Source organism: Anabrus simplex, chromosome 1, assembly GCF_040414725.1.
Source record: "Anabrus simplex isolate iqAnaSimp1 chromosome 1, ASM4041472v1, whole genome shotgun sequence".
In the NCBI taxonomy this organism is placed as follows: domain Eukaryota; kingdom Metazoa; phylum Arthropoda; class Insecta; order Orthoptera; family Tettigoniidae; genus Anabrus; species Anabrus simplex.
Window position 1 is genome coordinate 1,575,619,552 of NC_090265.1, and position 18,825 is coordinate 1,575,638,376.

General features: G+C 36.1%; 1 protein-coding gene and 1 pseudogene across 5 annotated transcripts in view; one reads left to right on the forward strand and one right to left on the reverse strand.

The window, feature by feature from the left end:
- The window catches only part of GAPcenA (GTPase activating protein and centrosome-associated), a 316,010-nt gene that overhangs the window by 117,806 nt on the left and 179,379 nt on the right, over positions 1-18,825 (forward strand). For all 5 annotated transcript variants that reach the window (XM_067138159.2, XM_067138162.2, XM_067138164.2 and 2 more), the window contains 2 exons: positions 5,021-5,195; positions 9,191-9,432. In XM_067138159.2, coding sequence (XP_066994260.2) covers positions 5,021-5,195; positions 9,191-9,432 — 417 coding nt within the window. The remainder of the gene's footprint in view (positions 1-5,020; positions 5,196-9,190; positions 9,433-18,825) is intronic.
- The window catches only part of LOC136858857 (uncharacterized), a 37,844-nt pseudogene continuing 30,397 nt past the window's right edge, over positions 11,379-18,825 (reverse strand).

An 18,825-nucleotide genomic window follows, 5' to 3' on the forward strand; every position in this document is an offset into this window, starting at 1 on the left:
TTTTTAGTGCATCTTTGTAACGCTTTTGTGGTCTTCCAAGTTTTCTATGACCATCCTTTAGCTGGGAGTACATAATTTGTTTTGGGAGACGGAATTCAGACATGCGAACGTTGTGGCCTGTCCAGCGAAGTTGGTGCTTGATAATCATGGCCTCAATGCTAGTGGAGTTAGCTTCTTCCAGAACACTGATGTTAGTGCGTAGATCTTGCCATTTCACCCTCAGGATCCTTCTCAGGCAACGTTGATAGTATTTTTCCAGGCATCGTATGTGCCTCCTGTAGGTAGTCCACGTTTTACTTCCATATGTAAGAGATGGTATAACGGTAGCTTTGTACACATAAAGCTTGGTCTGAGTGCTGATATTATGATTATCAAAGACCCTTACCCGAAGACGACCAAAAGCCATACTAGCACATTTGAGACGGTGTTGAATCTCATCATCAAGATTTGCATTTGCTGAGAGATGGCTGCCGAGGTATGAGAAATGTTCTTTGTTCTTCAGAACTTTGCCTTGGACTGTGATTGTAGGACATACGGAGATGGAGTTGGGTGCAGGCTGGTAAAGGATCTGAGTCTTTTGGATGTTAAGGCTTAGGCCAATACTTGTATAAGCTTCATCAAATGCATTTAAGATTGCTTGTAAATCATGTTCAGAGTTTGCAAGAACAACATTGTCATCAGCATACTGAAGTTCAATGATGGATGTAGTGGAAAGTTCGGTCTTGGCTCGTAGTCTACTGAGATTGAATAAACCTCCATCAGTCCTGTATCAATCGTTGAGAAGAAGTTGGATGAAAACCAGTGTAGTTTCAGACCACATAGAGACTGTCAGGATCAGATTTTCAGCATGCGCCAGGTAATTGAAAAATGCTATGAGAGGAATAGGCAGTTGTGTTTATGTTTCAAAGATCTAGAGAAAGCATATGACAGGGTACAGAGGGAAAAGATGTTCACTATACTGGGGAACTATGGAATTAAAGGTAGATTATTAAAATCGATCAAAGGCATTTATGTTGACAATTGGGCTTCAGTGAGAATTGATGGTGGAATGAGTTCTTGGTTCAGGGTATTTACAGGAGTTAGACAAGGCTGTAATTGTTCACCTTTGCTGTTCATAGTTTACATGGATCATCTGCTGAAAGGTATAAAATGGCAGGGAGGGATTCAGTTAGGTGGAAATGTAGTAAGCAGTTTGTCCTATGCTGACGACTTGGTCTTATAGCAGACTGTGCCGAAAGCCTGCAGTCTAATATATTGGAACTTGAAAATAGGTGCAATGAGTATGGTATGAAAATTAGCCTCTCGAAGACTAAATTGATGTCAGTAGGTAAGAAATTCAACAGAATTGAATGTCAGATTGGTGATACAAAGCTAGAACAGGTCAATAATTTCAAGTATTTAGGTTGTGTGTTCTCCCAGGATGGTAATATGGTAAGTGAGATTGAATCGAGGTGTAGTAAAGCTAATGCAGTGAGCTCGCAGTTGCGATCAGCAGTATTCTGTAAGAAGGAAGTCAGCTCCCAGACGAAACTATCTTTACATCGGTGTCTTTTCAGACCAACTTTGCTTTACGGGAGCGAAAGGATATCTTATTCATAAGTTAGAAGTAACAGACATGAAAGGAGCAAGAATGATTGCTGGTACAAACAGGTGGGAACAATGGCAGGAGGGTACTCGGAATGAGGAGACAAAGGCTAATTTAGGAATGAACTCGATGGATGAAGCTGTACGCATAAACCGGCTTCGGTGGTGGGGTCATGTGAGGCGAATGGAGGAGGATAGGTTACCTAGGAGAATAATGGACTCTGCTATGGAAGGTAAGAGAAGTAGAGGGAGACCAAGACAACGATGGTTAGACTCGGTTTCTAACGATTTAAAGATAACGGGTATAGAACTAAATGAGGCCACAACACTAGTTGCAAATCGAGGATTGTGGCGACGTTTAGTAAATTCTCAGAGGCTTGCAGACTGAACACTGAAAGGCATAACAGTCTATAATGATAATGTATGCATGTATTTTTGTTGCTAAGTACATATCAGCACTGAGCCATGAGAAAATGGGTTAACAGAATTTAATGAAAATCGGTATATAGAGTCGGGGAATAAAAATCTATAGTCTAAGCTATAAACAATTTTATTCACCATCGATGAAATAGTAGTTCAGGGGAAGGCGCCTAAAATTTAGTTTTTAAATACCTACCGTATGTTATTGGTCCTATCAAAAATTACTACATAACAAAAGTTATAGAGAATGCAATTTTCAATCATTTATGTTTTATTCAGTTTTACCGTCCCGACTATGATAAGAGTGGTATTTCAGAGTCGGAAGAAAACTAAATGTGAAGGCCTACAATATCGAAAGCTCATAAAATAGATCAATAATACCATTACATTGACCATTGTTTGTTGTGATATTCTTTGTCTCTTATGCTGTCACTCATCTCCGATATATGGGATTAGTGCTGCATACCGAGTATAACAATCTGCCTGAATATTGGCAGGAAATAGCTGGGGAGTTAGATAACTTTCTTCTTTAGCATGCCATTCCTCTGTTTCATACATTTTCTGATACTGCTGGTACGTAACACACTGGTTCATCATAGTATTCCAGCTATTCGATCCCTACTGTGACGCACTGATTGGAATGATCAATGTCCACACTTAACGGAATAATGGCAGAGAAATCTCCTGGCCTGAGGGATGGTGTCACCTTCTAGGAAGCCCACATCCCCCTTCAGGGGAGGAATGAAAACATTTTAGTAGCAGTATTAGTACAGGCTCACTCATGACCTGATCTAGAATTACAATTTCGGCCTATTCCAAATTATAGCACCACAATTCACTAAACTCAAAATTCAACCCTGAAAAGAGGTGTTTCTTAAGGAAAGCTTCTTCATCTTAACTTTGGTTAAATTCTACTTCATTTTATTCCAAATTAGCAGCGAACAGGGGGTTTCTCCTCTGGCTTGGAGGCAAAATTTGCCTTCAAGTCAGATAGTTTTTCCCCCTTCCAGGGTAGTGAATTGAGATTTTCCAACTCATTGGGTACTCCTATCAAACAGATGACTAAAAGGGCATAAATTTTGCCCTGACTCTACACTATTCGTGCCCTCCTCCCCCCCCCCCCCCCCCCCCGAAATGAAATTAGAGTGTTCTTGGCTCACAGCTGTCCATGGCCTGGTTATTCCAGCTCTGGAACTTTGGACTGTTAGATCGGCAGCGTATTATTGTTCATTAAAAGTGAGAAAATGTGTGGTTTTTCATTTGATCAAGTATTTCAAATAATAGCGTTGCTTTTAAACGTGACATTCCTACTGGTGTCATTGTAATGACCTATGTTGATTTCAGTAGGGAAAACCACTAAGACAGTCTTTATGAGGATGTAAAAAGGCAGGTGGAGAGTGATGTCTGCCATTATAATGAGAACTCCCCAACTTGATTGTGACTGGTGGTAGCCAAGAGGGCCTACCATTACAGTGAAACTTCCCTAATCCAGTCTTCACATAAGAAAAGACGTTTGGTGACTTCCCCATTGCATTTCTAGGGTAACGTTAAGAGCTGTGCAATTTAATACAATCTTACAATGTATACACTACCTAACATAGAATTATGTATACAATGTAGATTTCCATAGTGAAGCACGGGTACATCAGTTAGTTTAGATATAAAACTTTGAATATTTCAGGTGCCCAGGTGATGGTTTCCTTTTTAGATAGTTACAGCCCAAACTATCATTTTATTTTATATATATTGTGTAATTTGCCATAAGCTAAATAAATAAATACCCAGTTAATAGTTTGAAACCATATACTAGTGTCAACAGGTAAATACTAAAGATAAAAGCTAGCTACTTCAATTTCCTACATAATTCAAACCTGCCAACCCCCAATTTAAGCAGGAAACTCCCTATAGCAACACTTGATTTCATCGTGGTTGGTTTTCTTGCATTGCAGTTGCAAGGTGTCTCAGTTGCTGACGGTAAACATCAGCAGTGACAGTTGCATTTCTGGGAAGCAACTTGCAGAACAATATACCTTCTTGTCCCACCAGATACACAACAGTACCTTTTTATCATGGGCACTAGTTCTTGGACTTGAGCTTGCTTTTTTGGGGGTTCAGCCATTCCCTTTGCTTTTTGATGTTCATGTAAAGAGGGAATTTTTTGTCGCCATAACATTCCTTGACAAGAATGTTCAATGCTGTTCGTGAGCTAACCGATAATGATCAAGCAGAGATGCACAAATGGTTGCATGCTGTTATTTGTTGTTTTCACTTAACCCTCCTTATTTCTGAATCATTTCCATGGAGTGCAAATGCTGCACAACAATTGACTGTTAACAGTTTATTACATGTCCTAATTCTCAGTTTTGACTGCATGGGTAATTATGAATCCATTTGAGTTAGTCTTCATCAAAGGTCAATGATCTTCCTGAAGTGGATTAACTTTCAGGTGAAAGTCATCCTGTATAAAACAATTAAACATTTTCTACGCCATCCTGTCCCTAATAGCATCATCCCTGTACACAGTACATATGGTTTTAACTGCCTCAGCTGCTGTTGCTCCTCTGTTAAACTCGAACAGAAGAATATGTTGGAAATGTTTGTTTTTTGCCACTTGACACTCCATCGTCGATCATTCGTCTGATACTTCACCTTTTTCAAAGTAGCACAATTCAAAGCTTATCCACAAACACAACACTGGTACTCCAAATGACAATTGACAAATGATAAACAAACTCCTAGTTGTCTCAGTGATGCCAACTTATATTTAAATGTTACAGACTTATGCTACAGCCTAATACATGAGATAGCTACTCTCTTTCCAGTTTTTCATTATATAGTTAGAAAATTCATCGTTAACTCACACTATATTACTCTGTAGTTTGCATTACAAATTCTAGTCTGTCATTAAGTGGAAGCTTCAGAGTTTCTATATAATTAAGTGCCCTTGTTATTCCACCAAAATTATGCTAAATTTTTGACCTATTTATTGATTATATACATGCACTTCCCATCGTAGGTTCCGTCAAACGACATGACTGAAACTCACTATGAAGTGATTAGCATTGAGACGTCTGGAGAACTGGATCGGAATCGTTTGAATCTGACTCTCAATTTAGCCAGCTTGATTCGCTCTCCAAGCATCTCATCCATAGATATTGATGCACTTACTCCTAAAGAAGAAGTGGTCTCTGGTAAGTATCTTTGGTATTATTGTAGCTAATCATTTTAAATGATATAAATCATAGAAGTAGATAGGAAAGCAATTCATAAGAAGATAGTCAAGGATAGTAACCATGTAACCATTTTTACATGCTCCATTACCACTGCGTTTGCAACCAGTAATAATTAATGATGTTGGTTTATCCTTTTACAAAATTGCCTATTTCCTATTTCCATACTAGCTGATTGGTTTCTGATAAGTCCTCTATTCCAAACATCTTAATTAATGGATATTAAATTATATATCTAATTCCATAACTTATGGAAAATGATGAAAAAGCTACTGCACCTAATGATGCAAAATGTCTCATTCAATTCGTTATTATTTTTGTTTCAAAAAGTGTTCACAACCATGTACTCTGCTCTTCTTTATATAAATCTTAATGTTCATCAAATAAATAGTAATCGTATTATTCTAAGCAGTAAATATTTACGCTAAAGTATACTAATTCCATGGTGAATTTTACTGTTGTTACTCACACAGTATATGTAATACCAATTTTTCATTTCTCTCTTTAAATACATTTTCTCAAACCAGAATGCTTGTTGTTACAAGAATATAATTACCAGTGTTCTCCATGAATACAAACATCATTTGATGCAATCAGGTGTAGTTGGATACCTAAAATACAGTTAAAGAAAGTAATTTTAATATCCATTGATTAAGATGTTTGGAATAGAGGACTTACCAGAAACCAGTCAGCTAGTATGGAAATAGGCAATTTCGTAAAAGGATATACCAACATCATTAATTATTGCTGGTTGCAAACGCAATGGTAATGGTGCAAGTAAAAATTTTAATATGAGGAAATTTTTGTTCTACTTGGGACACTTTAGTGTGAATATGCTGAAAAATGCTTAAGAACATAGAATATATATCTAATTCCATAACTTATGGAAAATGATGAAAAAGCTACTGCACCTAATGATGCAAAATGTCTCATTCAATTCGTTATTATTTTTGTTTCAAAAAGTGTTCACAACTCAAAATATTTGTTTATAAATGTTTAAAAATGAAAAATTAAAAGCATTTCTCTTTAAGCATTTTTAAAACATTGTGTTGGCAATAGTGATTATGCAGATGCAAAGTATTTTGTTCATATGTACATACGTAGTAGCCATGGACAGTTTTTCAAATCCAAGTGCATTCAACCGTGAATATTACATTCCAGTTCGCAGTGTGAATTAGTTAAATATTGTTTATGTGATTCTCACTGCTGACAGCGTTTGAATTCTCTGTAACATTACTGCAGTACATAGTGAAGAAAGTTAAAGAGGGTAGTGTTATTGAATAAACAACGTTGGCAATCCCAGCCAGCATGGCTGCCTTTTACCCGGAGACCCCGGGTTTTATTCCTGGCCAGCTCAGGAATTTTTACTTGGATCTGAGGGCTGGTTTGAGGTCCACTCAACCTATGTGATTACTGTTGAGGAGCTATCTGATGGTGAGATAGCAGCCCCAATGTAGAAAGCCAAGTATAACGGCTGAGAGAACTCGTCATGTTGACCTCACAACACCTTGTAATCTGCAGGCCATCTTCAGATTGAGCAGTGGTCACTTCGTAGGCCATGACCCTTCGGGGCTGTTGCGCCATGAGGTTTGGGTTTGGACGTTGGCAATAGTGACCACGTCTATGCGAAGTGTTTTGTTGATCTGTTCGTAATCTCTGCAGTTTGTTGTTCGAATCTGATTGTATTCAGTTGGTGTGTTCAATTAGTAAATCTATTGAACCAGTTTGCATTATGAATTTGTGAAATAAAGTAAGAAGTGTTCCTTCTTTACATGTTTCTCACTCCCAGTAGCAATCAAGTTTCCCACAATAGTGCCGTGCATAAAAAGTGGAGTTATAGGAAGATGAGGCTGCATGTTTTGAAATGAAACAACAGCATTCTGAAAAGTCATGTTGCAAATAACTGTATAATCGATCCTTAAGCCTGGCTGTTGTAGGTTTTATTTGGTAGTGCCAAGAAGGTTTGCAAGTTGTCATTCAAAATACTAGTGAAAAAGATAAGAGCAAATACAAAAAGCATTGTTTACAGAGAAATAATATTGTGAAATGATTTAACTATGCAAGTTATTTTCGATATGGGCAGAAAGAATATAGAAACAGTGTAATGTGACTTGTGCTCCATTAACTATGATTCTAATATTGTTTAGTGTTTCGAACAATATAGGTAAACTTAAGACCTAACATTCCCGAAATGACATAATATTATAATAAAACCAAACCAAACCCCATGGCACTACAGCCGTTGAAGGGCCTTGGCCTACCAAGCGGCTGCTGCTCAGCCCAAAGGCCTGCAGATTACAAGGTGTCGTGTGGTCAGCACGACAAATCCTCTCAGCCGTTATTCTTGGCTTCCTAGACCGGGATATTATAATATAGGTAAATATTATTGTAATGTTGATTCTAATTGTTTTCTTCATATTTCAGACAGCATTGGGGAATATTTTTGTGACATTATTTCAATCTGGTGGTTGTGCTTGATATGTATGATATTAGCAGAATGAGCGAGGGAGTGTTGTGTGGTTCAGTATAAAGAGAACAGTGTTCTGTGGTTAACTGTGTTAGGCCTGATTCTAATTTTGTTATGTCTTTCAAGTAGTTTTGTATTTGAATCAGTTGCTGCCTTCAGGGACATAGCTAAAAGATAGGCCTGTTCTGTTCCATACTCGACCTATTCCTTAATTTTTCTTTGTTCTAATTGATTTATTAAAAATTTCAAAAATTCGTCCAATAGGGACTCCAGGCCACTAGTTATTTCTCTTATTTTTGAAGCTACAGTAAGATTAAGTTAAGAAAGTGTGCAGAGAGGTGGAGCGAGTTAGAAGACATACAGAAAGAAATAGCAGTGAATTAAAAATGATTTGTAAATTGAATTACAATACCTTTTAGCATCTCTGTCATCTCTACCAAACTCTCTCCTCCTTGTCCATTGTTCCCAATCCTTTCTGTACAGATGATTCCCCTTCTACCGAGCTTGATAGCTGCAGTCGCTTAAGTGCGGCCAGTATCCAGTAATCAGGAGATGGTGGGTTCGAATCCCACTGTCGGCAGCCCTGAAGATGGTTTTCCGTGGTTTCCCATTTTCACACCAGGCAAATGCCGGGGCTGGACCTTAGTTAAGGCCACGGCCACTTCCTTCCAATTCCTATCCCATCATCACCATAAGACATATCTGTGTCGATGCGACGTAAAGGAAGTAGCAAAAAAAATATATTCCCCTTCTATCTTCGTTCAGATCTACTCTCTTCATAGGGACCATCTCCTCACTCAGAAAGGTTTCTATTCTCATTTCCTATTGTATTACAATTCTTGTGCCAGCTATCCTGTGCATGGTATATAAAATATGAAACGATTTGTTATGAATAAATTAGCTATAAATTATATTCTTTACGATTATAGTGATATACACCAAAGTCTGAAATCTAGGAAATAAGAGAGGAGTATATAAAAAATTAAATATGTTGACTGATTATTGTGGGTAGAAAGGGCAATGGAAAGAAGAGAAGGGGATGAACATGATTTTGTAAGAATACTGCATATTTATCCATTACCATCTTCATACATCTTGTCATCATTGCCAGTTAAGATTATTTTCTAATTTTTAAATGATTCATTTAAGCATTTGTTACAGAGGAAAAAATAAAAGGAATGTAACTAACAAACATTATGCTTAAGCAAAATAAAAATAAAAATCAATAAGAATCAGTAAATAATGTATAATTTGTTGAAAATTGTAAATTTTTACATTGGGTCAAAGGATAAATTAACAATTTCTTCATTAATTCACCAAAATGTCAACTCAGAAGTCCAAAATCAAAACATTTCTGTAGATGAGCAAATACAATAAATCATCTTATACTTGAAACTTGCTCTTCTACTTGGTAAAATTTAATTTACTCTGAACATGCAAATTTTGTTTTTTCTTGTCAGTGGATAAGATTAAGCTCTCATTACCCCAGATGGAGATGAGCCCTTGTTGAGTGGAACAGGCGAAGTGTCCAAGGACTGTTCAGAAGTGGAACTGGAGTCATGGGCTGATGTGTTGGCTCGGTGGACTAGCACAAAGCAGAGGCCACGTCAGTTGAATGCACTGGTTCGAGGGGGCATTCCAGAGGCTCTACGTGGTGAGGTGTGGCAACGCTTGGCAGGGTGTGAAAATGACACTGCCATGATGGGTTCATATCGAATCCTCATAACCAAGGTATGGAGATGAGTTAGTTTCTTAATATTGCCAGTAGGGACTATTAAGAGAAGAACCTGCGATATTTACATGCGTATGATTTAGGTGTACCTTTTATTGGAGCCCTTTCTAAACTAGAATTTTCAAGGTTTTAATACTACAGACAAAATGTTATTTAACCCTCTCAAAGTGTTAGCTTCATTTTATTCTATATGCCTTGCGCAGTCTCCCAGATGTTGGCCATCAGTATAGACAGTGTTCTTTGATCTTCAGCAACATGGTAGAGTTCTGCAACGGTTCATATTCCATTCCAGTCTTGAATGTTCTTGAGACATGACATTCTTTTTCTGCCTACTCCTCGCTGTCCTTTGATTTTTCCCTTTTAAATGAGGTGTAATACTGCATATCTTTCGCCGCATAACACATGCCCCAAATATACAAATTTCCTGCATTTGATGTTGATCAGTAGTTCTCTTGCTCTCTGTAATATTTGGTCGTTAGAAACGTGCTCTGTCCAGGAGACTCTTAGCATTCATCTATGATACCACATTTCTAGAGTCTTCAGTCTTTTTATGGTGGTCATTTTTAAGGTCCAAGCTTCAACTCCATAAAGCAAAATTGACCAAACATAACATTTAACTATGCACTGTCTCATTTTTAAGTTTAAGGCGTCATCACACAGTAAAGCCTTCATTTTCTTGAATGCTGATCTTGCCATTTCTGTATGGGTCTTAATTTCAAGATCTGGATTTAAATCATCTGATATCCAACAACCAAGGTATTTAAATTTGTCAACTTGCTAGATTTGTTGACCTTTCAGTTTCAGAATAGATTTAACTCTTCCTTAACTGAAAACCATTAGTTTAGTTTTCTTAGGGCCGGTTGTATAAACCGTTTGATCTTAGATCAGAGACGAAATTGATCTCAGTTGATTTTTTTGTTGTATAAACGTTAATCTGAGATCAATTCTCATTGAACGAGGATTAACATTAACTGGAGAAATTTCTCCGATCAGATTGTTTGATCTCAGTTCAAGGGTTTTTTTTTTTTTTCTATTCAAGATACAAGAACAGCTGATTTGTGAACTTATTATTACACTAGCTGATGTACCCGTGCTTCGCTACGGGATTCTCAGAAAGACTGACTTGGTGGTTTTCCTAACTGAATTCAACATAGGTCATTACAAAAATGTCAGTACAAATGTAGCGATTGAAAGCAATGTTATCGTATAAAATATTTGATCAAATGAAAAACCGCACACTTTCTCACTTTCAGTGAACAGTACTACGGTGCCGATCTAAGAGTCCAAAGTTCCAGAGCTGGAATAACCAGGTCGCATACTGCCATGAACACTCCTCTGTCATTATTCCGTTAAATATGCACACTACTCATTCCAATCAGTGCCTCAGAGTAGGGACTGAATAGCTCTAATGCTATGATGAACCAGTGTGTTACGTACCAGTAGTATCAGAAAATGTATGAACCAGAGGAATGGCATGCTAAAGAAGAAAGTTATCTAACTCCCCAGCTACTTCCCGCCAATATACAGGCAGGCTGTTACAGTCGGTACGACCAGGCGAGTTACCCGTGTGGGTAGGGGCGCGCAGATGTGAGCTTGCTTCCGCACCGTATAAGCCACTTATGTTGGTGCACACGCCGGGCAGCATTTGGCCTAGCGGTAAGAACTCGGACTAGTAATTCGATGGTCGTGGGTTCGACTCCCCGTGTGGAGACTTTTTTTCTCTCAACTATTATATTATTCATTTTCCAATTAAGCAAAGAGGTGAATAATTCATTTTATTTGTTTTATTTATTTATTTATTTATTTATTTATTTATTTATTTATTTATTTATTTATTTATTTATTTATTTATTTATTTATTCATTCTATTGTATTTTATTTTATTTTATTTATTCGCAAAAGGCATAGAAAAGGTAAAAAAATTGGGATTTCATTGTCAGACTTTTCAACAAGGGATTGTAATTAAACAGCGCACGAAAAGAATTTGTACATGAAAATTCAAAACTTTATTCATTGACATTCGGTGATTTACATGATGATATTTATCGAAAAAACAGGGGAAACAATAATTATTTCTGCATCTAGCACAAGTTATAAATGCCACATTTTTACAACCAAATCGTTGTTTCAGCGTCTCCATAGAAAAACATACTTGATTGACATTCATAAAGCATTCTCTCTCATCGCAAAGTTTAGAAGCGAACCACGCGTAACATAACATCTTACCATATATTTTTATTACAAGTAATGAAAATCATTTTATTTTCCGTATTGAAAGAATCTCAATAATAATATAAGAGAATTTATTGGACTCCAACCTATTCAATACATTACAGGATGTTAACATTTTTAGTTAAACATCATTAAAATGGAGACATGTTTCGCCCTCATGTGGGGCATCATCAGTCATATCAAAGCACCTCAAAATTAAAACAGACGTCTGGTTGAAAATTATGAACATAATATGTAAGAAAGAATACATTAAAAACATGTACAAAGTCCTATCCAAAACGAAATAACAAAGACTAGTTACACATAGTAAAATACGTTAGTGGTTTCTTAATATTAAAATGAGGCCATCATATACACAGTATAAAATGGAAGTAATCAAAGTCCATATGATATTGAGTTCGATGGTAGTTCTACGTAGTATATACAAAAGTTGACCAAATAAAACACAATTTATAATTACTGTACACTTATTTATAATTGTTAAAATTGATGAGGTAAAACATTCCAATTTGTCTATTTGTAATTTGGCTCCAACCAAAATAATTCGCCCTGGGATTCATGAGGTAGTCAACTCCGTTGGTCACATTCTATTTGAATGGAGTGCACAGTGCAAGTGAACAGCTTTTGTTGATTATAAACTGAGGCTGTGCTAAGACAGAGTTAAAACAACACCGGCTTCAAATGAAGATAGTTAAAAACATCATTAGGTTCTTCCTAGTTGACTAAAGGTTTGCGTATATATTGTTGTTGAAATGTGGGAAAGTCAGTTGTTGGTTGAATGGGCAACGGTCGAAAATGTTGTGCAGTGCAATCGGTGTTTGAGCTGTCCTACATGTGAGGGAAATCTGAAAATGGAGGATTTGTCTTAATTAGTTAAGTGAAATGACGGAAAAAGAGAAGAAAAGGGGAAATCATTGAGAAATGAAAAATGTGAAAGTTAAAAATTTTACCTTGAAAGCTGTTGAGCTGTTACCTAATTGTTAGGAGGTTTGTGGAGCACTGGCTGTCGCTAATGTCCTACTCCTCGTGTTGTACGTGTGACGTCTTAGAGGAGGGGAGTGGATTTGAGAAGGCGGAGCTGTGGGTATGTGATTGGCGCTTGGGGAGGAGTTGAGTGTATTGGAGGGAGAATAGGGGCGTGATGAATTGAGCGACTTAGTGGGGGTGTTTGGAGAGCTTGTTTTGAGGACGTTAACAAGTCTTTTGTCTTTCAGATTTAAAATATTGAGCGAAAATATTAATTGTTCGTAAAGAGGGCTTCGGTTGTCTATTGGATCATTTAAATTTTTATTCTTATTATATTTTTGGTCCAAAAAAAATGTATAAAAAATGTCTTTTTAAAATTTGGAGATCCTGTTCAATTGTGGTAAAGCTATGTCCGGTGTCTTTCATATGGATGCTCATGGCTGAGTGTTTATTGTGCTTTTGGGCATTGAAATGTTCTGCATATCTAATTGCAAAGCTTCTACCAGTTTGACCGATATATGAACTGTTACATTCAGCACATTTCAGTCTATAAATGCCAGAGCCCGAAAATTTATTGTTGTCCGAGTTTATCTTATTGTGGTTGAAAAATAGCTTTTGATTAGAATTATGGGTCTTAAAGGCTACCTTAATATCATGTTTTTTTTAAGGGGGTAGCGATTTGATGTATAATGGGGGTTAATGTAGGTGAATGATGCATATTTAGGCTTATTAATTTTTATTGGGGTGAGGTTTGTGGCCAATTTCAATTTCACTTTATTGATTATTTTCTGTATGATTGAGGGATTGTATCCATTGAAAACAGCTATTTCTTTTATGGTAGTTATTTCTTTTTTTGAATTTTCGGTCGACATGGGAATTTTTAACGCTCTGTACACTAAACTGTAAAATAAGGCTTGTTTGTGCGATTGTGGGTGAAGAGAATTTTGTTTTATGGTTGTGGGAGTAAATGAAGGTTTTCTGTGAATCTGGAAATCGAAATTGTTTAAGGTCCTGGTGATTGTAATGTCTAAAAAATTGATGGAATTATTGTCCTCATCTTCTTTAGTAAACTTGATGCAATTATCAAGGCTGTTTAAGTAAGTTAATATGTCTTCACTATTGTTGCAACTTTTGTCTATTAATGCTAGTGTGTCATCGACATAGCGTAGCCAAAGACACAAACCATTAATGCTGTTTGTTATTTTACTATTTTCGAGGTTGTCCATATAAATTTCGGCGAGTATTCCCGAAATGGGATCACCCATGGTTAGACCTTCTTGTTTGTATATCTTATTATTGAACGTAAAATAATTGTTATGAAGGACAAAAGTTAGTAATTGTAAGCATTCTTCTATTTCTAACCGACTTAAAGTGCTGTGTTTAGAAAGATTAGTTCGTATGATTTCGATAGTTTTTTTAGCGGGAATGTTCGAGAACATATTAGTAATGTCAAATGAGCACATTATGTGGTTAGGCTGCAAATTAAATTTATTTAAAGTTTCTCATAATTCTGTTGAGTTTTTAATAGGGTGTTTATTGTGAAATGTTTCCTAAGGAATCATTGGAGGAACTGAGAAGTTTTGTACGTTGGGCTATTTCGGCTATTTATGATGGGTCGAATGGGAACATCATTTTTATGTATTTTTGGCAGTGATCTGACGGTGGGTAATTTGGGATTCATGTTGATGAGTTTTTGATGTTCGTGTTCATTAAATAAGAAAGGTGAATTTTTTAGGATTGTTTTTAAATTACGCTGAGTTTTTAAGATAGGATCTTTTGAAATTATTGAGTAAGAATTATCGGAAAAGAAATCCTCCGTTTTTTGGACGTAGTCGTGTTTATTCATTAGGACTACGGCATTGCCTTTGTCGGCTTTCGTTACTATAACATTATTGGTGTCTACCTTTTTTTTTAATTCGTGGATTTGTTTGAGAACGGTGAAATTATTGATGTCGGAAACTTCTGTTACAAGGGTGGGTAATTTCTTTTTTATCTCATATTTCACGTCATTTTGTCTGTCGAAGGGAATTTGTTTATTTATATTGGATTCAACTTCGGCTATTGTGGTGATTATGTCCTCGGCTTTATTTGGACTAGGCCAATTATATTTTAGGCCTTGGTCAAAGAAATTGATTTCATTATCCGAAAATGTGGTGTTAGATAAATTGATGGTGGTTGGAGTGTTTTTCCATGAGGAGGTGAAAGTTTCTCTATTTTTGTTTTGGTTTATGGATTTAGGTTTCTTTTCTAATAGACATGTCAACTTGGACCAAAAATATAATAAGAATAAAAATTTAAATGATCCAATAGACAACCGAAGCCCTCTTTACGAACAATTAATATTTTCGCTCAATATTTTAAATCTGAAAGACAAAAGACTTGTTAACGTCCTCAAAACAAGCTCTCCAAACACCCCCACTAAGTTGCTCAATTCATCACGCCCCTATTCTCCCTCCAATACACTCAACTCCTCCCCAAGCGCCAATCACATACCCACAGCCCCGCCTTCTCAAATCCACTCCCCTCCTCTAAGACGTCACACGTACAACACGAGGAGTAGGACATTAGCGACAGCCAGTGCTCCACAAACCTCCTAACAATTAGGTAACAGCTCAACAGCTTTCAAGGTAAAATTTTTAACTTTCACATTTTTCATTTCTCAATGATTTCCCCTTTTCTTCTCTTTTTCCGTTATTTCACTTAACTAATTAAGACAAATCCTCCATTTTCAGATTTCCCTCACATGTAGGACAGCTCAAACACCGATTGCACTGCACAACATTTTCGACCGTTGCCCATCCAACCAACAACTGACTTTCCCACATTTCTACAACAATATATACGCAAACCTTTAGTCAACTAGGAAGAACCTAATGATGTTTTTAACTATCTTCATTTGAAGCCGGTGTTGTTTTAACTCTGTCTTAGCACAGCCTCAGTTTATAATCAACAAAAGCTGTTCACTTGCACTGTGCACTCCATTCAAATAGAATGTGACCAACGGAGCTGACTACCTCATGAATCCCAGGGCGAATTATTTTGGTTGGAGCCAAATTACAAATAGACAAATTGGAATGTTTTACCTCATCAATTTTAACAAGTATAAATAAGTGTACAGTAATTATAAATTGTGTTTTATTTGGCCAACTTTTGTATATACTACGTAGAACTACCATCGAACTCAATATCATATGGACTTTGATTACTTCCATTTTTATACTGTGTATATGATAGCCTCATTTTAATATTAAGAAACCACTAACGTATTTTACTATGTGTAACTAGTCTATTGTTATTTTGTTTTGGATAGGACTTTGTACGTGTTTTTAATGTATTCTTTCTTACATATTATGTTCATAATTTCCAACCAGACGTCTGGTTTAATTTTGAGGTGCTTTGATATGACTGATGATGCCCCACATGAGGGCGAAACATGTCTCCATTTTAATGATGTTTAACTAAAAATGTTAACATCCTGTAATGTATTGAATAGGTTGGAGTCCAATAAATTCTCTTATATTATTATTGAGATTCTTTCAATACGGAAAATAAAATGATTTTCATTACTTGTAATGATAAAGCCAACCAGGCTAATAAAAATAAAAATAGATATCAAAACCTCAAAATCAAAATCGGTAAAATTTCAAAAGATATCTTATTCTTAAAAGAATGTTTAAAATTAGGTCTAGTGCCGAATTTCTTAAAATCAACTCAAAGGAAAAACATTCCAACACTCAAATCTAAAGACGTCCAAAATAAAGTCAACACCATCTGGCTTAGAAATGAAATTAAAGTAATGTATAGAAAAAAATCCCTGTTAAACCTGCAACTTTTCTGGGAACATTTGATTACTGCTCAATCATTATCACCTCTCGAATGGAGCTCATACCAAAGACACATTGCACGTAAATTGCAGAACATATTAGACAAAAAACAAAAAACCTTAGACCACAAGTTGACATGTCTATTAGAAAAGAAACCTAAATCCATAAACCAAAACAAAAATAGAGAAACTTTCACCTCCTCATGGAAAAACACTCCAACCACCATCAATTTATCTAACACCACATTTTCGGATAATGAAATCAATTTCTTTGACCAAGGCCTAAAATATAATTGGCCTAGTCCAAATAAAGCCGAGGACATAATCACCACAATAGCCGAAGTTGAATCCAATATAAATAAACAAATTCCCTTCGACAGACAAAATGACGTGAAATATGAGATAAAAAAGAAATTACCCACCCTTGTAAAAGAAGTTTCCGACATCAATAATTTCACCGTTCTCAAACAAATCCACGAATTAAAAAAAAAGGTAGACACCAATAATGTTATAGTAACGAAAGCCGACAAAGGCAATGCCGTAGTCCTAATGAATAAACACGACTACGTCCAAAAAACGGAGGATTTCTTTTCCGATAATTCTTACTCAATAATTTCAAAAGATCCTATCTTAAAAACTCAGCGTAATTTAAAAACAATCCTAAAAAATTCACCTTTTTTATTTAATGAACACGAACATCAAAAACTCAACATGAATCCCAAATTACCCACCGTCAGATCACTGCCAAAAATACATAAAAATGACGTTCCCATTCGACCCATCATAAATAGCCGAAATAGCCCAACGTACAAAACTTCTCAGTTCCTCCAAAGATTCCTTAGGAAACACTTCACATTTCACAATAAACACCCTATTAAAAACTCAATAGAATTATGCGAAACTTTAAATAAATTTAATTTGCAGCCTAACCACATAATGTGCTCATTTGACATTACTAATATGTTCTCGAACATTCCCGCTAAAAAAACTATCGAAATCATACGAACTAATCTTTCTAAACACAGCACTTTAAGTCGGTTAGAAATAGAAGAATGCTTACAATTACTAACTTTTGTCCTTCATAACAATTATTTTACGTTCAATAATAAGATATACAAACAAGAAGGTCTAACCATGGGTGATCCCATTTCGGGAATACTCGCCGAAATTTATATGGACAACCTCGAAAATAGTAAAATAACAAACAGCATTAATGGTTTGTGTCTTTGGCTACGCTATGTCGATGACACACTAGCATTAATAGACAAAAGTTGCAACAATAGTGAAGACATATTAACTTACTTAAACAGCCTTGATAATTGCATCAAGTTTTCTAAAGAAGATGAGGACAATAATTCCATCAATTTTTTAGACATTACAATCACCAGGACCTTAAACAATTTCGATTTCCAGATTCACAGAAAACCTTCATTTACTCCCACAACCATAAAACAAAATTCTCTTCACCCACAATCGCACAAACAAGCCTCATTTTACAGTTTAGTGTACAGAGCGTTAAAAATTCCCATGTCGACTGTCAATTTAAAAAAAGAAATAAGTACCATAAAAGAAATAGCTGTTTTCAATGGATACAATCCCTCAATCATACAGAAAATAATCAATAAAGTGAAATTGAAATTGGCCACAAACCTCACCCCAATAAAAATTAATAAGCCTAAATATGCATCATTCACCTACATTAACCCCATTATACATCAAATCGCTACCCCCTTAAAAAAAACATGATATTAAGGTAGCCTTTAAGACCCATAATTCTAATCAAAAGCTATTTTTCAACCACAATAAGATAAACTCGGACAACAATAAATTTTCGGGCTCTGGCATTTATAGACTGAAATGTGCTGAATGTAACAGTTCATATATCGGTCAAACTGGTAGAAGCTTTGCAATTAGATATGCAGAACATTTCAATGCCCAAAAGCACAATAAACACTCAGCCATGAGCATCCATATGAAAGACACCGGACATAGCTTTACCACAATTGAACAGGATCTCCAAATTTTAAAAAGACATTTTTATACATTTTTTTTGGACCAAAAATATAATAAGAATAAAAATTTAAATGATCCAATAGACAACCGAAGCCCTCTTTACGAACAATTAATATTTTCGCTCAATATTTTAAATCTGAAAGACAAAAGACTTGTTAACGTCCTCAAAACAAGCTCTCCAAACACCCCCACTAAGTCGCTCAATTCATCACGCCCCTATTCTCCCTCCAATACACTCAACTCCTCCCCAAGCGCCAATCACATACCCACAGCCCCGCCTTCTCAAATCCACTCCCCTCCTCTAAGACGTCACACGTACAACACGAGGAGTAGGACATTAGCGACAGCCAGTGCTCCA